A 22,230-nucleotide genomic window follows, 5' to 3' on the forward strand; every position below is an offset into this window, starting at 1 on the left:
TAAATGAAAGTGGAAATATGCCTAAAGTTGTAATTAGTTCAACATTTTAAAAAAACGTTCATCTGTATAGTTTAATAATTTAAAAGTTAATCTCAAAGTCAAATTATTTCCCCCAAAATGGAGTTTGAAAGATTAAAATAATCAGATTTCAACAAATCAAAGCTAATGCATATACAAGTAGTTTAATGAAAAGTTAATACTTTTAAATTATTTTTGGTAGTAGTATAATTAATTTTAGGTTGTAAACAATTAATATTGCCAGTTGTTTTGTCTTGGAAATGCAACTGTACTGTGTGCAAGGGGAAAGCACATAGAAAGAAATTTGTAGAGATTTCCCAAAAGAATGTTGACTACAATGAGTTTGAACTACATTACATAGTTTTCTGCAAAAGTAAACCAACACTTTTGACTGATAAGATTGTAACAGGATGTATGGATGGGGAGTCTAAAAAAGGATCTAGCTATCACTGAACTCATTTAACTACCTTTATTATCCAATTAAAATAGATGAATCAAAGAATACACACAGATAAATAAATGTTGCATTTCATTAACTCACTTAAAAGGTGTGGTACTGCTAAAAGGAGACTGTCACATCAATTTAGGCCCAAACTTGCTCTCCTGTTTTTTCCACCAAATGCATCCGATGAAGTGAGCTGTAGCTCACGAAAGCTTATGCTCTAATAAATTTGTTAGTCTCTAAGGTGCCTCAAGTACTCCTTTTCGTTTTGCATAAAAGATTACTTATAAGCTAGACACACTGGCAGGTTAAAGATACCTTTTTCTACATATGGGCAGTAAAACAAAATATTTACTGTTTTAGACAAAATTGGTTTAAGCAGCCCCTTTTAAGATTAACTGATATATTTACTTAAGGACAATTACTCAGATTTGCACTTAAATTTGATTCTGCAGGACAGTCATTCAAATCTTATTTATCTCTGTCTCACCTTGAAGTTCAAAGCATTTTTGTTTACTTGTTCTAGCTAGCTCTTGGGCTTCAATCAGCTCCTTGTGCAGCTGCTGAATTTCTTGTTTAGTCTCTGTTTCTGATTGTGCACCCTGTAATTCATCTGATAAAAGAACATTTTTATTTTAAAGCATAAGTTTGCATAGCAACTTCATTTGTACTGCCACATAAAGACAGACAATGTTTTTGGCTTCAATCATGCAACATTAGTCACAATAGTTATCACTGGGTTAGGTAGAAGTTAGCAAAAAACATTAATTTATTTAGCAGTTTGTTTTAATCTTGAGGGAAATGAAAGTAAAACAATCATAGTTAAATCCAACATGCAAAAAAACATAACATATACAAGGAATCCCAGTATACATAACACTTAGTGAAATTTAAACTTTTTTTTTTTAAATATTGCAAAGAATTGGCATATCTCAGGATTATATTCAAGAAGCCTTAATGTTGCTGATATTTCATTATAAATGCTCTTTTTGTGCATGTAATGTAATTTATAAAATATAAAGAACGTACACTGTTTCTTTGAAAGTCAACTTCACAAGTTGCTAGCAGAAAGAATTCAGTATGTCATTTCAGCAATGATAAAAATATATAAAACACAACATGATTTATAATGCCATACTTGGGCTAACATTTTTGAACTTAGGTGTCTCAAGGTAGGCACCTACATGAAAGCATCCTGATTTTACAGAAGCGCTGAGCAAGCCATTTGAAGTCAACCGAAAAAGCAGATGTTAGGCCCAATTGAAAGTCAAGCCAAGTTTTGGCCTAAAAATTTGCTTCGCTGTGATATTACTTTGAAAATATTAAAAGTTCCTTTAATCTGAGATCATGTCTAAGGATCTATTTTTAGCTCAAATAATGGTAAGCATATGAATTACAATACATAAAACTTGTCAAATCTGTTCTTCCCCATCTCAAAGTTTTTGTATTATTTATAAAATTGCACAAATAAAAGACCTCAGGGAATACAAAGAAATCATTTGTGCCAATGGATTAGAAATATTCATATTTCTCTGAAATAAATACAAAATACTTTTTCAACTTAAATTTATTGAATGCTCAAGTAGTAGAAAAGAGAAACATATAAACAAACGTGTAACTAATAACAGCTTATCATTCCCATTGTCTATTAATAATGGAGTACCAGTAGTATGACTTGGTAGACTACAGGAGAAAGAGACAGTTCTAGCTCCAAGGAATTTGCGATATTAAGATGTGATCTTTGAAACTCTTACGCATTTAACATTTCTCACGTAAGTGTTATTCACGTAAGGGTTTGTAGAATCAGGCCCTTATAGGGAAGCAGACAAAGTCAAACTATACATATTACATCCATGGAAGGTAAAAACTTCAAGAAATTCAAGTCAATTGTCTGGTTGCAGAAAAATTGGAAGAACAAGACAGTCCAACTATCAGACATGAGAAACAAAAGAAACATGTATTACATAGCTTATGGTTAATAAACTGACAATCCCAAAATCCATACAGAACTAAAATTAATTTATCCTGGGCAGAAGAAAAGCCCTAGTCAAGACCCAGAGATACTTTTGCTGGAGAGTCCAGACAAACTACTACTGATTTCTCAGTATTAAGTTTTACTTTTGTTATAATTTGTTTATACTTGTTTATTTATTTAGCTTTATATTAGATCAAGGAAATAACTGTTCTAGTTAGTTTCTTGTCTCAAATGATTATTTTTCTTAAATAAGCTAGTTATTTCATCATACCACCACAAAGTACTTATCATATCACATCTCTCCAGAAAAATATCTTGTGCTTGTCTTATTCGTGCAGTAATAAACTCCATGTCTTGGACCTCTTGCAATTTCTTTAACCACATATTAATGGATTTTCCCCTTGAACGCCAAAGTAGCGTTATACATTTCCATGCTGCGGTAGTTAACATCCTGAACATGGATCTTTCTTTGTGGCTGAACACTGTTGCAGGTGTCTCCCCTAAAATATAACAAATTGGATTTCTGTCAAACTGAATATTTATATTTCATGTTTCTTGTGTCCACAAGTTTGTGTCTTATTATATCCTCAAAATATAGGAAAGGTGTCCATTACAACATCTCCAGCAGAGATGAGAAATGTAAGAGAATAGCTTTTAGATCATTACAAGGATATAAAAATTAAGCCCTACAATTAATTTCCACAGCAATTGCCTTATGGATAGGGAAGTAATGATGCCAGCTTTTTTTAAAAAAACAAAACAAAATACACTTTTAACATTTAGATTTTTACAGAGTGGGATTATAAAAAAAGGACAAACTGAACAAAAAAAACCTGAACAAAATATTTTCCTCTGTGGTCTACCGGAGTTTCTAACCACAGTTTCTCTTTATTATAGAGGTATTGTTCTCAGTCTCCCAGAGATAAATGCTTGTGTAGTTGGACATTTTGTCCTGCCTAAAGATGTTGTCAACCTTTTCATTCATGTACTGAAAACAAGTTATGTTCAAGTCAGGTATGATAAAGAAGTAGTGCCCCACCCATAGATAGAGTAGAAATCTCAGCTAAGATCTCTGGTGGACAGCTTCTCTGCCATCAATTGAAGATTCCATTTTAACAGTAACATTGTTCCTTAGGAATTGGAAAACTATTCAAGTTATCAGGCAGGCCTACAGAGTGGGAGAAGGCAATAGACATACTTCTGGGTTTTCTTCCTCTTACCCGCCCTCCTCAGACCAAACGAATATTTATTTATACAAAATGGAACAGCTCAAACAGGACAGATTGATTCTGAGCAAAGGCTTGAACTCGGATCTCTTTCCTGTTTGAGCTATTCCACTTTGTATACATAAATATTAATTGGGTCAGAGACAGAGAGAAATTGACTCTTCAGCCCAGTGACTAGGGGCACTCATCTGGAACGTCAGACACCTGGGTTCAAGTACCTGCTCCGAATCAGGTAGAACAAGAACTTCAGCCTGACTCTCCCACATTCCAAATGACTGCCATAGTCACCAGGCTATTCAGGGGGTCAGTTGCTCTTATTTTGACCAGAAATTCCATCTGGAACCCAAGAAACCTCTCGACATAGTTTCCTTGAGCCCAGTACATCTCAAATAGTTCCAGTTTTTATGAATCAATATTTTCCAACAAAGAAAATTTTATCAAAAAGTTATCAACCAACTCTACATAGTAATCAATGATTACTCAACTGTGTGGCAATTAGTTTGTAAATGTATAATTTTGCACATTGTTCTTCAGAACAACTTTAATCAGAATGGAAACACACAGTCTACTTGCTCTTTCCCTTGCTTGGGGCAATTTTGAGTGCAATTCTAAAAGGCTGGGCTTAATGTTTTGACCATTCGAGCTTTAATTAAAGGTTTCCATTAAAATCTTTGGTATGTTTATTTCCACATCTAGAATAGCACACAATATTTTTTTAAGTCTAAATGGGATTAGAGTATGCTCATCCCAAAATAAATATTGTACAATTTTCCCTCTAATTGCCACACAAAGATTTGTAGAAGGAATTCATGTAAACTTATCAGTGATATGAGAGTTATAAACAGTATCTGAAGACTGCTTAGCGGTAAACCACTTCAATCTTTAAGAGTTAATCTTTTATGTGGGAAGAAAGTGAAAGGAAAAACAAAATATTTTAGAATATTTATCTAGACTCAAGTTCTTCATCAAAACAATATTTCTTGATCTCACAAATAGTTGTGACCTATAACAGAAGTAAGAAGGCAAAGATAAAAAATAGGACAAACCCCCCTCCTCAAAGCAGACTTACACAAAGTGACGTGTGATAGGGAAAAAAAGGGCATCATATTTTCTAGTTTATATAGACATCTCTTTGAGAGTGACAAGTATGAGAGTTCTGAAAAGTGAGAAATAAGTAGTTTTCCCCAAAACATTCCCCTAACCATTCATATAAGCAAATCCAAAAGGAAGTATAAATCACCATCTTAAGTGTAGAAGGCATCCAACTTCCAAAACATCTAGAGGAAGAGGACAAATTACACTAAATTTTAGAAAGCCTTCAGTTGATATCAGGCAGGCTAACTTGCTATATACTCAAACCAGAAAAAGGCGCAAGGGGCAACATTCAAAATAGCTTCCAGACAAGTGCCCGATGTTATATGTATCTAAGATAATCAGAACTCCACGGGCACAGAAGTCAGTGCTGGCTCTATATGCCTATCCTTAAAGCTTGTGCCCCATATTAAAGTATCAATGCACTGAAAGAATAAGTTAATCACTTCCTTAAATATCAAGGATTTCTTCTATTTTGTCTTCATGGATAGTGTTAGAACTGCTGTGTAAAAGTTAGTATAATTTGTGCCAAGGCACGAGACATTTGTTCCCCCACCAACCTGGTTCAAAGCAAGAAGTCTGAACATGAATATTCTTCCTAAGGCTGTGAGCCATGTCACAAACATTTGAGGAATATCTTATGATGGTCTGTGAGGGACAACTTGTGGAAACATTTCCCACACAATTTAAAATTATCTTTCCAATGTCAGAATCTGCCATCAAATAAATTTTAAGGCCCTAGAAAGTCATTACAGGAAAAATAAAACCCAGATCAGTCCAACACTTCAAAATCTGATGACAGGCAGGAAAAAAAAAGGCACCAAGAGAACTCCACCGATATGGTTGCCTTTACAGAAGTGGTCTTAGTGTACATATAGAAGCAAAGAACCCTGGCTAGGCTCTGCCTTTTAATTGTCCCATATCCAAGTGCATCCATAGCAGGCAGAATCTGTGGAAGAAATTTCATGAAGACAGACATCTGCACAGCTCTCATATTTGAGGCACCTAGCTCACTTCCAGGGCTCTTGAAGGACCCTATCCAATAGCGAGCCGCCCTCTGGGGAAAAACCATTGTTCAACTGAAACCAAATAAATTAGATTAAAATGACAAGTTTTTGTCAAATTCCTGAAACACTGAGTATGCCAACTGTATTAAGTAACAACTGAATACATCATTTGCAATCTAAAGAAACATTAGGAAGTTGATGATAAGAACTATCAGTGCTAGCTGCCTTGATTGTTTCCTGGTGCTGTATTTGTTGGACACAGACACCTATTTTTAATTCTTCAACTTCTCTTTGCAATTATCAGCCACTGACAGACTTAGCCTATCTTTAGAAGGCAAAGTTCAAGAAACCTTTATTAGTGGCTGATAAATACATTACCTCATCAACAAAAGAGTCTGGCAAATGCACAAAAGTATTATGGATTTTTTCTTCCACAATTTGGCTTGTATAAAATAGAAACAGCGTTAACAAATTTGAACAAGTTTAATGATAGAAAACACACATGGAAGAAACAGAAGCAGAATTAAATGTATCACCATCTTCTTGTTCCATGAATTACAGTAACTTCCTAAGTTGTTTTCTACATTCAAGTAAATAATTGAACAAACTGAAACACTATTTGTCCATCTGACACTTCTGCATTTCCCTAGAAGCCCCAGGAACAGCTTCTAGTTAAAAAAAACACAAACAAACCACTTTTGTATTCCAATGGCTCTACTAATGCATAGCTAAGACAACTGAGTCCTACTCTAACAAGTAAAGTCATCTTTAGTAGGGAGGGACGCGAGATGCTTAATGCAGCACTCTGAAAAGTTTGTTGAATAAAATCGCTGGCTTACAGGCAGTGTGTGAAATTATTACAATAGAAGTTAATGATTTGCTGAAGATATTTAAAAGATATTTCGTAATATCGAACTGTAAAGAGCAATAAACAATTTCAGCATGCAAATCAATGAGGTCATAGCTGCCAACTCTGTGGGTGCTCCGAGGCTGGAGCACTGACAGGGAAAAATTGGTGGGTGCTCTTCACCCACCAGCAGTTTCCCCCCAAACCCCCGCCCTAGCTCACCTCTGCCTCCGCCTCCTCCCTTGAGTGTGCCATCCCCACTTTTCCTCCCAGCACTTGCTGCTGCGAAACACCTGTTTTGCGGCATAACAAGCTGTGGAAGGGAGGGGGGAGGAGCAGGAAACCGGCGCATTCAGGGGAGGTGGCGGGGCTGGGGCAGGGATTTGGGGAAGGAGTCCAATAGGGGCAGAGAGGAGGTGGAAACTTTGGGGAAGGGGCAACAGCAGTATTATTTCTCTTGTATGGCAAGACAAAATACTAAAATGTAAAAAATGAAATTACTTTCCTGCTGGAAATAATTTGGAAGTTCAGTATTGATGACTACTTGGATTTTCAATTGTGGTTAAAGGTTGTTATGGCACATATAAATAATTCAAAGGTGTGAATAATTATACCTTTCTGAACGAGTGGCCTAAGTAAAGTAACGTGACTGATTAGGGGTCTCAGGTTTTAGTGCTGTTTGGAGAGAACTAATGTTTGATTTTGCTGGGATCTGATTAGCCAAAATCTTCTCTTCTCACATGACATAAGCAGATATAGGGTAGCTAAAGCATTCATGAATAAATCAATAGGAACCCACTTGCATATTATAGGAAAGGGAACTAGATGGTCTGCCAGCTCTTTTCCACCATGACTTTTTTTTCCCCACCAAAAACATGATTAAAATCATGTTGACTTCCAGAATTGCTCTTAAAAATAAATTGTTTTAGAATGGTAAAAGTAATACTTCTATAATAAGGCATTTTTTGCCTACAGTACAGCATGCCTATCTTACAAGACAAACTGATTTTTAAATAAGTGAATTCTTTCATGGTCTGATACGCTGTTTTACAAATTTCAGCCTTGAACTCATTTACATAGTTGAATTATAATTCTTCAACCATAGGCCTTAAGACAAAATTTTATACATTAAATACAGAGGGATTAATGAATTATATTTCAACATTAGAAATCAGTTCCTGGTTGAAATATATACATTTGAAATGTGGGTTGAACAGGGATTTGCTATTTTACTACATGACATATTGCACATTATTTCTTAGCTTTCTGTCCTGCATAAGAACTGCAGACAAACACATTCTGAAGTATGGACACGTATTTTGTACTTCAAGGTTTGTCTACTTCAACAACACATGTTGATAAAATTCACAACCAGTAATATTCATGTAGCTTTTCTTCGAAAGAAGCAACACATTCCACACATTGAAATTTACTACTAAAATTATTAAAGTAATTATGTTAATTTATGGAACATGACAGTATTAAATTTTATCTATTGGCAGATGAAGTCAGTAACTATCTCTATGTTCCCATCAATGGCATTAATTACAGTTACCAAACCAAACTTATTGGTATGTCCTCGACTTTTTAAACACTTGAGTTCTTAAACTGTTTCACCAGACTCTAATCTGCCAAAATAAGCTATACTCCATGTATTTTTGTTGGTTAGCTATTTCACAGAACATTTTGTAATTGCTCTGAAGTACTTCAGATATAAAAACCTCTCATCTTTTCCAGTAAAAAACTGGGAGAACATATACAATTGAGGAAGAGATCTTATGTTAGCCTTTCAGGTTTCTGTATGATTTCCAAGTTTTGCGAGAAAACAAAAAGTTGGTAGCGTTCCTTTCATTTGTAACCCAACATAAGCACTGTGCCACTGCTGACCATAAAAGAAAAAAAATCTATAATTACAGAAGTGAAGCAAAAGTGTACCTTTCAACATGTTAAATATAATGGTATATTAATATTTTATCACTCGTATTTCAACTATTTTTCATGTGGTCAATTTGAAAAAATTAATTTGCTGAACATGGCAAGTTTGCAGTTAAATAGTAAATACATTTTTAGGTCTGACTGCAGTATGAAGTTCTCATGCAGAAGAATTTGATTCTCTAATTTAAATGTCCAAAACTAATATATCCAACAAAGGCTCTTTTGTTTAGCAAAACCTGAAAAATCTAACATAACATCTATGATGAACAATAAATACATTCATAATTGAAGATTTAACAGTTCTTTAAATATAAATACCACCAAAATTACAAACTAAGGAGTCTTTTCATCACTGATGGAAACAATTTACAAGATAATAGCCATTTTAAGCATTATTGGGTAACAATGAACAGAAGAGATACACAGATTATTAACCAAGAAACAGAACATGAAGAGAAATTATTATTTTCTTGACTCATGCTTTAAGTTACACATGAAGATTTATTTTAACAGTACTGGTGTGAACTGGGAAAAAAAGATTACTCTAATTTAAAATGTCACTTATCTCTAAATTAACAGTTGGCTACATTAATTTATTTCAGATGAATGAATCACAATTTCTTTTCAAACATACTTCCTTAATAAAGTAATTTAAATATTTAAACTTGAGCACTTCTCACTTAACTACAAATATTCATCTGACAGAAATACAGAGTCCTAGAATAAAACACACATGTATTATTCAGAATGTGGATCTGTCACACTACATCTTAAAGTTAAAAAATATGGAAATTTGTTTACCTTTTAAAAGAGACACTTTAGCAATAGGTTCATTTAGCTCTTGTTCATCCATTTGGGCATCTAAACAAAAAATTTAAATTGCTTTAAAACAGTGGGTAGACTAGAGTCAAGTTCTACAAACAGACCAGAGAAACCTTTACTGTCCTCTCTCTCTCCCCCTACCCCACAAGGTTAGAAGCAAAATACTACATCTCATGTTGTTCTTTAATTACACTTGATTTGGCTGAGCGAAATATAAAGTGTAACTTATGTTCTAGATTCTAATAGCAAACCTTAACATACTTGCCAACACCAAAGCCATTTTGCAGAAATTTACACCCAAATTTACCTGTAGTGTCGTCACTGCTTTTCTCCTTGCTTGGACTAAGAGTATCTGACAAATCAGATTCTTTTGCTCTTGCTTGGTTTTCTGTAAGAGACAAGGAGAACCTCAATTAAAATGTGTGTGCATTTCCTATGGCTTTTCCTCTTTCCCTTAGTATAAATTCTAGATCTACTGCTAGATGCTGCTGAAAGTGCAGAACTGAAGAAAACTGTTACACTTGTGCTTTAATAAAAGCCAGGGTTTTTCTTGTGGCTTTAAAATCCCACTCCAAAATGAATTAAACAGCTGTAGGATCACATATTTAATGTTACAGTCCAACATGAGATGGTAACTGCCTCGCAGATAGCCTCGGCTTTTGTTTAAAGTTGTACTCTTGCCAGTTGGAACCCAGTGTAAAAGCTCGTTGTTTTGTTCAGTCTTTCCGGGAACAAATCAGAAAAAACAGCAGCAACATTTTCAGAACAATACAGATATTGTATCATGATGGAAAGAAAATGCTGCTGAGAACAAAACTTGATTTTGCAGTGTTTTGAATAAGTAAAACGACAGCAATAGATGCCTACGTGCATTGTGTTGTAATATAAATTTGAAATGAACTATGAATAAAGATTAATCTTAGTAATGTGAATCATCAGTATTTTAACTCGTTTTTTAAAAATAGTTTTAAGTTTAGGTTATGTTAATAGGAAACGGTCTACATGCCTGCACAAAAGCACCTCTGAAAGGGCTTATGGATCAGCCTCTGTATTCTGTCCACTTGATAGTTACATGAAGTTTAGTGGAACGATGGAAGCAGTTTTTTGGCTAGGTCTAGAGACCTCACAAAGAGAGAAAACGGGAAGGGAAGTGGACTTCATTATACTAATTCATCCTTTTCCCATGCAACAGTCCGCTTGACTCAACAAGGCCAAAGACTCACTTTATATGCCTGTAATAGCTTAATTTTATTTCTGAACTTCAATTTAGCTCAGATGGATGCACGCAGATACAATGATGGTGGACCAAAAGACAAGATTATGAATCATGCCCTCATCATCAAGGTTTGAGGACACGTGTAATAAACTATTCCTGGTTCACTGCACTCTGGCTTGTTTGGATAGCACTATTGTCTACCCACAAATTGGAGAACCCTTCTCCTCAGGCACAAGTGCCAGGTAATGAGGAATTTAGATAGACAGCTATTATAATGCTCCCAGTATAGAGTCTTTCCTTCCATATCAGCATGAAGCACTGTCATCACAAATCCTGTCTTCACCTGCTGATATTTAACGTACATGCCAAAAGAAAAAAAAAAAGCATCTGGAAGAAGAGGGAAGAAAGAACATGCAGTTATAGACAAATAAGTGCATGGGAAACCTATCAGGATTGGCATAACTTTCTTTTACATAATTTGATATCAGACATTGTGAACTTGCTATTTCTTGTCAGATAATGACTCCATGGAACTGAAAAGCAAAAACAAATTCAACAGAAACTAAAGTCCTTGCTCTGGGAAACAGACAAGCAATCAAAGCAAAACAGACAGATAGATTAACAGAATACACTTTTCCCTTTCATACTTTCAGACAAAGTAAAAAAGATTGTACCACGTCATTATGTCAGAGGAACATCCAGTTGTGAGAGTCACAACAGAAAGTAAACAACAAATAAGATACCTCATTTTTGTTAACAGACGTTAGTCAAGAAAGAAGGTGGTAGCCATCAACATATGCCTTCCCCTAAGACTAATGGTTCATGATTTCTGGCAGCTATTTTTATATACCACAATTTGGTAACACAAAGCTCTTTCCTGGGATTTTTCTTTCATTTCCATTTTTTCCACACTTTCAATAGTGCAAATGAGTTACTTTAATACATGAGATAATAAAATAAAATCTATTTTAAAATTTTTTGACACCATACTTATTACAGTATTAATAAATACTAAAAATAGCTCATCATTTTGCAAGATAATACTGGCATGCAAGTGTTAAATTACAGTTAGGCTTATCGTATGCATTCTTTTGCCAAACATGGCATGTTGTCTGGAGTTATACAAGCTCGGCAACAAGCTAAAATGGAGTTGCACAGAGAAGATGAAGTAATTTTAAAAACAAAGTTGGAATCCTGAATGACCAAAATATGTTTAAATGTAACAATATCTATGCTGATAGATGAGCAGAAATCAATACTCTGATATATTAAGAAACATTAATGAAAAAAAGATGAAAAAATTAATGGTTAAATGTCAGCACTTTACCACTATATCCACTGAACAAACAAAATATTAAAAATGTTAATATTGTGCTCAATATGGGGACTATCATAAATTACATAAATTTATTACATAAATTACATAAAATTACTCTGTAGCACTCCTGATTTTGGCTCTGCAACATGAGGCTCGTTAATATTAAGGGACTTAAGTTGCCCAAATACATATTTGTATTTTAGTTTTTCTTATAAAAAGATTGTGTAACAAGAAAGTGACAAACTTTAAAGGGTTGCACATTCATGTTTTATCTTTAAAAAAGCAGGTTTATAAGATTAGGGTTCATTTTAACACTATTAGGATATTTCTAGATTATTTACAAAAACCCACACCTTTTCCCTCTTATCTGTCAACTAAGACTAACTAATATTTTCTGGTTCTGCTCAGTGAAAAAACTCAGTCTGAAATTAATTTAGTAGTGAGAGATTTTAATTTGCAAAAAAATTCCTTTTTAAAAAAAACCTTTGGATGAGAAATACACAGGTAAATCAGTCAAGACCAGTCCACCACACACCCCCATCCCTCAAAGTATAGTTTCCTTCTGGTTTATCCCCCTAAAATAGTTATACAGTGATGTATCAATGGATACCAACTATATTTACTCTCTTTGTGGACTTGTTAAAAAGTTACCTTATATTTCCAATATTTAACAAAAATATTACTAAGTTATTGGTTTAATCAGAAACTTATTTTAAACACACCCATTACATAAAACATGTTTCAAAAAGAGTTATATAAATCAGAAATCTAACCTCTCAAAAGCTTTGTTTCTTCCACTTTGGTTAGATGTCCTTCGTCTATGAACTTGTCTGCCAAACAAAATAAACGTTACTATCCAAGTCCAAATTCAGCAAGCATTTCCCTGTGCATGTCTATGTTGTCCACATTCCATGACCAAATTTAAAAAGGACAGTATTACTCCATACCCCTGCTTAAACAAAAATTTGATTCTGGCATGGGAAATTAAACAGATCATCACACAGTTAACTATAACTTTGCTATAATGCGAAGCATAATGAATACAGCAGAAATTATGTTAAATATTTGCTTTTACTATTTAATATACATTGTTAAATACTTCAGCTAATTAATGAAGGATTAATTTTACTTTGTAAAGTTATTCTAACGGTTTTTTATATATGACTGAAAAGTCAAACTGAGAACAATTAGCATTTACCAGCTTCTTAGAAAAACTAGATTTATCAGAAAGTGGAGTTTCTGAATTTATAGCCTCCCCAGATCTCCACTTCTAGTTCTGTGCCCACAAAGATGGCCATAAGAAGAGCCATTTTATGCAAAAAGAAGAGTGGGATGATGAGCATTTATTCAAATAGGATTGGACAGCGGGCATTTAGCACAAGGTTTTGACTCCCTGGATAACAGTCTTATTTGCGCCTCTCTGCTAAGTAAGTGCCTTAGAGAACCTGTTATGGAAGACTCCAATAGGAACTGTCCTCACTTTCCCAAAAATCAAGGAAATCTTAATACAGTGATGGGCAGTAAAAAAAAAAAAAGCCACAATTAATATGAGAGATTCTAATAGCAAGGTCCCTAACCAATTTATGGAATCTTCAGCTCTTCTCCCCTTTCTCATTACAGGAAGATCTGCTTGTGTGTTTGTGGTGTTCTGTTTTGGGGTTTTTTTGGAGCAGAAAAGATATAGTTTTTTGTTTTTGTTTTTCAAGTGGGAGAAATAGTTGTAGTGATTGTCCTGAATATAGTAAAAATGCTTAATCAAAAAGATAGACACCCAAGAGTCTGAAGTAATCCTGCTTCAGATACGAAGTAACAGTAAAATACCCCTCCAGTGCTGAACATGCTAAGGAGAGACAAGAATGGTTAGAGCTGGTTACCTTTAGTTTTCCTCTAGCTGTAAGAAGCTTTGGATTTAAATCCCTAACTGCAAAAGCAATGCTGAAGTTTGTTCTCGGTCTGTACTTCACTAAAGATTGCCTCATGAAAAAGATGGATTAGGAATCAAGTAAAATGTGTGTCTCTCATACAAAGCATGAGTGGGGAGGTAGTTAATTTTTTCTCCAAGACCTCCTTTCAAGATTAAGTCCCCAGTATGCCTCTGGAGAGTAAAGAGAAAGTTTGGAGGAGCTATCTACACCCTAGAACAGACTAAGATCTTAAAGCAAGGATGCAAGTAGCCATGATATTGCCCGCTAACAAGATGGAATCTTGAGCCACATTGTTGAGTACATTCACAGTGAAGAAGTGCTTTGAGAGTTTGTTGAAGCACAGGATAGTCACCCAATTCACAACTGGTTTCCTCTCCCACCAATCATTCAGACTGAGCTACAGCAGTTGTATGAAGCCATGGCGGGTGGGGAGCGGGAGGGGGAGGGAGAGAGAGAGAGAGAGAGAGAGAGAAAGAGAGAGTGTGTGTGGCGCCACAATGGATCCCCTGCCCAAAGCATGCTCAACCCTTCTTTCCTGGCTTTTTTGGCGGGAGCAAGAGGAAAGGAGGAGCAGGGCAGAAAAGTATTCTTTGTCTTGCCTTGTTCCATGTTGTTACAGAACTCTACTGAGGTCAGGAAAAAAGACTGGATTTCACATATACACCAGCCAGAGTTTCTTCTAGCAAGGCCAAAAAAGCGCCTGGGGAAGACTGCCTGCACCCCTGGAGAAGGAGCTGAACATAAGAATCCTGCATCCACGTTAGCTACCCACTTGCCTCATTAATAGATGAGAATGACTCCATTCATAACAGTGGCAGCCATATCATAAAACAATTAGTTAGAATGGGTGCGTAACTAGTTTATGGCAGCAAAATGTGTTGCAGATTTTGGACTCTGCACAAATCCATGCCTGGTCAAAACTAAAAGCAGTCTACAATTAGCATAAAAAAAAAAAGTTGGTCTTTTTTGACCTTCGTCTATTTTCCTGGCCAACTCAAATTGCTTTCACCAGTGTATTTTCTATGGTTTTTTTTTTATTAAAAATTCTGATGAAAAGAACTAATTTTTAACGTTTCCTCCACCACAATGATTCATAGTGTGTTCATGTGTGTGGAGACAGTTTATGAGTTTAATACAGGCTTTGCAGACCACAATTTGATTTTTGGCATAACTCCTTCAGTAAACCCAACATCACACATGAATACAACTGATTGATTAAAAACTGCTGTTGTTGTTTTCCATTTGTATACTATACAACAGTTTAATAACAGTATGCAAGATGCCATGAAGTATCAACAAAGTTCAAAGCAAATGGAAAAGTTTGTTTTGACTTGGCCATATTTATATATAGTAATAAATACACAGAACTTGGTGATATATGTAGAAGATTTTGAGACCCTGCAAACCAACTTTGGAATGTGGCAACATAGTTTTGAGCAGGCTAGACTTACAGCGAATATTGGTAAAATCGAGGCTATGACAAATGGGGGGGAGCAGGACTCACCATAAAGGACATCACAGACAGACAGCTTAGAAGAGTGAAAGAATGTAAATACCTGGGATCAATGGTTGGTGCCTATGGTGCCATCCTGCGGTATGCCCAGCATTTTGGTGCAAATGGAGGGAACTGACTCCAGTTCCTTGTGACAAGAAGATGCCAAGAATGTTAAAAAGTACAGTGTATAAAACTAATTTGATCCATCCTAATATATGGCACTGTGACTAGGCTAGCCATTAGAAAATATTTCAGTATGCTCTCCACTACAGAAATGAAGATGTTCAGATGGAAAGACACTCCATAATGGGAAACAAAATGAGGTTGTTAAGGGCCTAATGTGGGGGTTGCTCCAACTGAAGACAAATTGAGGAGAACTAGGCTATGCTGATTTGAGCATATCCAGCAGAGACCGGAGAGCTATACTGGTATGATTGCTCTTGCAATGGTTGTGGGTGGAAGATGACCAAGGGGGAAAACAAAGTCTTGATACATGGACTGGATATTAGCGGACCTCAGAGAGACCGATCTATACAATAGCCTGGAATTCAATCATGAGTTTTGAAAGAATTCTATAAAAGCTGCAACCCCAAATAGGAAAGTGGCAAGAAAGTAAGCAAAGAAAAACATAGGACCAAATTCGGCCTTCTTTACTTAAGATTAGTACCTTATTCCACAATTCTGCAGCAAGTTACTACTCAACATAAGTAAGGCGAGCAGACACTGGATTTGTTAGAGAATCTGAAGTACTCCTGTCTGTATATTTTTGAGAAATTTATTTTCAAGAGGGGCTTACAAAGCATATTATTTGAATAAAAACAGATATATCCATATTTTTGGCTGAATATGTTTATGCATTTGTTAAAGTTTTTGATTACCATACCAGAATTGATATTCTCCAGTGACTGCCCCCCAAGAAGCTGGCACACTAATACAGTATAGTAGTTTATTTTAAGAATTATTTACTGAGACCGTGTACTTTAGAGGTAAAGTGCAAATAATTGTTTTGAAGTTAGACTGTGGCCTGAAGGGTTTTGGGGGGGCTTTCTTAGGGTTTTCTGCTTGATTTTCTACCTTAGAATTACCCTTCGTCTTTGTAATTTATATTTTAGTATCTTTGGGACAGGGACTGTCTTACTATTATTTGGTATTACTATAATAATCATACCTAATCATGGACTAGGACCCCATTGTTCGAGGCACTGTGTGTTCATACAGCATACAGCACAATAGTGCCCTGTAATTATTACTACTACTCTAGTAATAATAATGTTAAGTCTTCTTTTGCTCAGAACCATTTAGGTGCATCAGCTCACAACAAACATGTTGGATCTTTAACAAAAAGATCTTTTATCCAAAGTGTCAGTGTCTGAAGTTACATAGGAGTTAAAAAATAATTATCCCGCATGTTTGAAGTCTGACTAAAAAATGCTTTTCCTTAATTGCTCACAAATAACTCTTTAAGCATTATCATTTTATTAATACTCAGACAAAGCATGAGAGTGTCTTCAAGGGCAGACAAAACTTTAAAGACCATTTAATATATCAGAAAGAAGCAAAAGGACACAAGCCCAACTTTCCCTTTGTAGGTCACCTTTAACGTGTCCCATATATTATTTATGAAAATAATAGAAATAACCAGTAAAATAATTTAAAAGAAATTTCCACTTTTAAAAATAAAATACTTGCTTAAAAGTTTAAGGAAACAGTTAGTTGTACATAAAATATATCCACTTTTATTTAAAAAAAGCAGAGAAGCAAAAGGTTAAAATAAGAATGGGAGAAAAAAAAAAGGCAAAGCTTAAAATAGGAGGAAAACTGCATATTGCATCACTTTCCTCTTATCTGCATAGCGTTTTCACCACTTTTGGTATAATCAAATGCCCCACGTTAACATCCATGTATCACCACAGACCTAACAAAAGACTGAAAAAGTGAAATCCTGGCCCTACTGAAATTAATGAGAGTTTTACCACTTACTTCAAAGTGACCAGGATTTCACCTTATGAATATGGTGAAGCAGTCCAGCAGTTAATGCAAAAAGCAGTGAGAAATGGAGGGAATAGGTGAGGAGCAATTAAATACATCAAGCTACAGTTCTCCCAGATCATTCAAAACAGGGTTTCTCAAAACTTTTCATAGTGTGGCCCAAATCTTAAGGCTGGCAGAGGCTGGGATTTTCAAACAAGCCCAAGGGAACTAGGTGACTAATTTCCATTGCAACTGAATGGGGATTTTGCTGTAAATTCCATTAGGCTCCTCAGCAAATTCAGGCCTTAGTGTCTTCTGAACTATATGCCACCGTTCCTGCCCCCAGTTTATGATGGCACCAACTACCTTCACTCCCATTACTGATCACATAACATCCCTGTGGTGACGACAGTAGCTGGTTACATGGATTACAATATCTATGAACACAGTAAGTATTTTGTTCTCTTTAAGAGTTAATCACTGTCTTCTGATGCTCTTCATTTCATCTTCCGTTTTTCTCTCTCACTACTTGTGCTTTGCTAGCACATAATTCCCCTTTCTTCCTGTCTCTGCAGACATGCTTCCCTTCTCCTCTGTGCCCTTAGAAATGCTGCTCAGCCACCACAACAGCCTCTTCTCTTCTGGACACACTGTACAGCTGTCTCATTCCTTTCTCCCCTGCTGGTGCTTGGCATATCCAGTCTTACTGGTTCCTCTACTTCTCTTTTGTAGCAGCAAACACTAGCAGAGGAAGCTAGACAGACAGCTCCTTTTCAAAAAGAAAAGGAGTACCTGTGGCACCCTAGAGACTAACAAATTTATTTGAGCATAAGCTTTCGTGAGCTACAGCTCACTTCATCAGATACATGCTTATGCTCAAATAAATTTGTTAGTCTCTAAGGTGCCACAAGTACTCCTTTTCTTTTTGCGAATACAGACCAACACGGCTGCTACTCTGAAACAGATCCTTTTCAGGCATTTTTACAGATTTCCAGTCTCTTCCTGTGGAAAGAAAAACCTGGACAACTGTAAAAACTCCTGGAAACAAACAGAAAAGTCAGTATAATGTAGCTAGCTCTGTGGACTAGCAGTAATCACAGCCCAGTTGCTTTCTCTGGTGATTTTAGCATGAGTGATAATATTTGGTATATATTTTAAAGTCCCAGCTCCCAGAATCTTAGGGTTGGCATTCTGATAGTCCAGATTACAGTTCAGGAACTGCTAATTTAGAATTTCTGATTTCTTTTCTCATCTGCTTAGAAGGAAATATAAATTTACTCTTTCAAAAAGTTTGTTTATTCATATTTACATATTATTCCTCGTTCAGTGGGACCATTTTTTTTAAAAAAGCAAGAATGAAATATTACTATTTGATCGGGTTCTTGAAGTTTGGTGTTTTCAGCTATCAAATTCTCCCCACTTCTTTCAAAACGTTTTATGTTTTATCTTTTATCTTCTAATCTCTCTTACTTCAAAGGATGTTGAAATCTTTTAGTTAAATCAAGATGATCACTTTTGTATCCTCGTAGTGACAGAAGTGCTCATCCGCTTTAGTTAGTTGACATCTTAGCATGAGATCCGCAAATATACAATTTTAATTAGCTAAAAGAGCAAACAGTGTATACATCATACCATTGAAAATGAAGTTGACTTCATCAATTAGGTCAGCAAGCTCACTTTTACTATGCCTTCTGTTAGAAAGAGGAGCCTTAAGTAATCTCTATCAAGCTTAAAACTACTAAAGATAATATTCTTTTTAAGTCTCCACTTGAGAAATTTTGGATCATTCCCTAAAGTTTTGGAAGATACAACCCAAGCCATTTTTTTTTTTTAAAAGGAATTAACCTGTATTTACTTTTTTGTATTTTGGTTTATTGATCATTTTTCTTAGGTCTTCTGAAATGGGCACTAATTTATATCAGAATACTCTTAAATGTATAATATTGTATTCCACACCTTAAAAAGCAGAAACCCACCAATAAAGTCATACTATGCGATGTTCATTACATTTTGGCAGTGAATCTTAGAAACAACAGCGGTCAACATGCAAAACTACAAAAATCAATTGTCAAAGAAAATTATTGCCTCACTTCTGTTTATGCATACTTCTCTCTGCTCTATTAATTTATAAATTTAACTTAAATGTTTAAAATTACACCTAACAAATTTTGTAAAAACCTTCCTAGCACAACAGTAGTGTGTGTGTGTGTGGGGGGGAAAGCAGTGTTCTTTCTGTGGTCTCCATGCTATTAAAAAGAGTTCTATTTTCCAGCTATGCTTTCATAGTGCTTTCAGGTTTGTCCCCAGCTCGTGCTCCTGTCCCAGCTCACAGAACAAACAAAGTATAAATGGAGTTTTTCCTTAAAGATTTGCTCCATGCAAACATGACTGCTTCTCTACTAATTATCCTTAAAACCATTCGCTTTGAAAAGCAAGTTTTTCACCTCAAGCACAAAAATTATCTGCATTCCTACAAGATCAGTAGTAAGCACTTATGCTCCATTTCTATACATTTTTTGGAAAATCTTATATTTCCACATGAAAACACTAGACTCTTTTATAGTTTCGTTCCTGCAGTCACACTTGATCCAGTGCAAGCTGCATTATAAAACCTTAAAATTATCAGAAATTACATACATAATGCTAAACAGAAAAGAGATAACAGGCACCATTATCTCATCCCTATCTGTCTGCTGCAGCCTGCAATGTTTGTTTTAACTGGAATTGTTAGTCAGGCTTCCAGCTTCTCTTATTTTCCATCAATGTTACAAAATTAGGTCAATCTTACACACATACGGCAACATTGTAGCACTCACACTCTCTTGCTGATAGAAAGTAATAATAGATTAAAGTGTTAAACACAGATCATGTGCTCGGCACTTTACAAAAAGCAACAAAGACATCTCCTACTCTTAAAGGGTCAGCTTTGCTGGAGTTCATAATGCCATAATTCTATACTTACAGTGCATTTCCATTACTGCAGAAATATTAAGTAGTACTGATAAATGTATTTTTCATTTTTGATATTTTGGTTTTTTGTTTTAAAGTCAATGTGATGAATGCTCTGTACTCACTCTGGCACTCTATGAACTGATGAATAAAAGTGCAGTCCCCTCCACTCTTTGAAAGAAAGTGCTCTAGTAAAGAAAGAAACACTTCAGTTTATATCTCCTCATCATCTTAGAACTGATTTAACTGTAAAATCTGAAATATACATTAAAATATTGTAAATTAGGCGTTATTCTCAGATTTCAATATGATGAATCAACCTAATATACAAGCAGACAAGACATATTCTGTTGAAATAGTTAAGAATTATTTTTTGGAGATTAGAAATTTTACAGATTGTTTATTAGACCTAGTTGCATAAAATATTGGGAAAGTATACTTAACATATTCAATTAAAAGTATGTTCAATTTTTAAAGTGTAAACTTTAATACTAAATTCTATGGAAGTTATTAATGAAAATGAATGAAAAATATTTACTTCAAGAAATATTATACTATTTCTAAAAGTATTTATTTAACAAATTTAGTAACTGATTCATTTTACAAAAATTCCTACATTTAGCACCAACTAGAACACCTATTTCAGTTTAGCTATGTCATAAATTACACACAAACACACCCCTGACTCTGCTTCCACTGGCAAATCTATAGTTGCACCAAAAATATTTAACTCAGTGTTCACCAACAGACTTAAATTAAAAATAAATTTAGAATATATAAGATGATGCAATCCTTGACACCTTCTTACGCTGCAGTTTACTGAAATATCATACCCCACAGCATTGAGAGACAAGCAGTTCCTACCATTAGTATATTAGTTTTGAACAAAAAAAGATATTAAATCCTTGCACTAAGGGGGGAAAAACATTTTTACGTATTTTATTCTTAATTTGAATATTTTTATCCTTATTTTAAAAAGTCTTAGAGCTAAAGTAATTTTTTTTCTTTGCTCTTTAATTGTAATCCCTCCTAAAATTTGAAAATACATACACACACAGGTTTTTTTTGTTTTGTTTTGTTTTGTTTTTTTACATTAGCAAAGGTTATTTTTCCTTGGATTCTTTTGGTTGGAGTCTCATCACAATAAAACACAATTAGATTTCTTGCAAACACAATGGTCTTGTGTATAACATCCTGCAGTGGGTTCAATTCCCAGCTCTGCCAAAGACTTCCTCTGTAACCATTGTCAAATCACAGTCCTTGCGAGGCTCAGTTCTCCATATATAAAATTGGGATAACAATACTTCCTTCTTCATACACAGTCTTGACTGTTTAGATAGTAAGCTCTTTGGGTCAGGCATGGTCTGTCTTTTATTACATATGAATAGCACCTCATGGAACAAGGCCCTGACCTCTGCTGGGGCCTCTATTATTCTTTGTATTACAGAAAAATGAATGGAAATATGGGGGCATAGTGAATACAGGGCAGAAGTGGATGACAGGAGATGGGGCGAAGCATGACAGAGAATGTGAGTGGGGCACCTGCCTATCTTTTCTAGATAGACAGAAGGAAAGAAGGAGAGCTTACTCACACCTTGTGCAGTAACCGGAGTTTTTTGAAATGTGTCCCCCTATGGGTGCTCCACTTCAGGTGTGCTCATACCCCTTGCACCTTTAATCAGAGATTTTTGGTATTAGTGCCTATTTGGCCTATGCATGCACCTTGTGCCCCACGCCAAAATTATATAGGGCTGTGTGGGCAAACTGCCCACAGTTCCTTCTCTACCATGAGGTCCCCAGAGGAAACCCCAAAGCAGAGGGGAAGGGGGACAGATAGTGGATCACCCACAGGAACACACATCTCAAAGAACTCCAGTTACTGCATAATGTGAGCTAACCCCTCCTTCTTCCAGTAGTGTCCCTTCGGGCCCTCCACTTCAGGTGACTACCAAGCAGTACCTCCAGCTGGAATAGGGGGTTTCGGCACCAAGT

At 35.4% G+C, this 22,230-nt stretch overlaps 1 protein-coding gene across 29 annotated transcripts in view; it reads right to left on the minus strand.

Moving 5' to 3' along the window:
• LOC119858363 (sarcolemma associated protein) overlaps window positions 1-22,230 on the minus strand; it is a 159,093-nt gene that overhangs the window by 24,020 nt on the left and 112,843 nt on the right. For 9 of the 29 annotated variants that reach the window (XM_038408797.2, XM_038408801.2, XM_038408792.2 and 6 more), the window contains 5 exons: window positions 20,364-20,426; window positions 12,672-12,728; window positions 9,672-9,752; window positions 9,344-9,403; window positions 951-1,073 (listed from right to left, as the gene is read on the minus strand). In XM_038408797.2, coding sequence (XP_038264725.1) covers window positions 951-1,073; window positions 9,344-9,403; window positions 9,672-9,752; window positions 12,672-12,728; window positions 20,364-20,426 — 384 coding nt within the window. Of the gene's footprint in view, window positions 1-950; window positions 1,074-9,343; window positions 9,404-9,671; window positions 9,753-12,671; window positions 12,729-15,379; window positions 15,464-20,363; window positions 20,427-22,230 lie in introns of all 29 variants that reach the window. The other 20 variants (XM_043519968.1, XM_043519973.1, XM_043519967.1 and 17 more) reach the window with 5 other exon arrangements.

Source organism: Dermochelys coriacea, chromosome 7 (genome assembly GCF_009764565.3).
Source record: "Dermochelys coriacea isolate rDerCor1 chromosome 7, rDerCor1.pri.v4, whole genome shotgun sequence".
NCBI classification, from domain to species: domain Eukaryota; kingdom Metazoa; phylum Chordata; order Testudines; family Dermochelyidae; genus Dermochelys; species Dermochelys coriacea.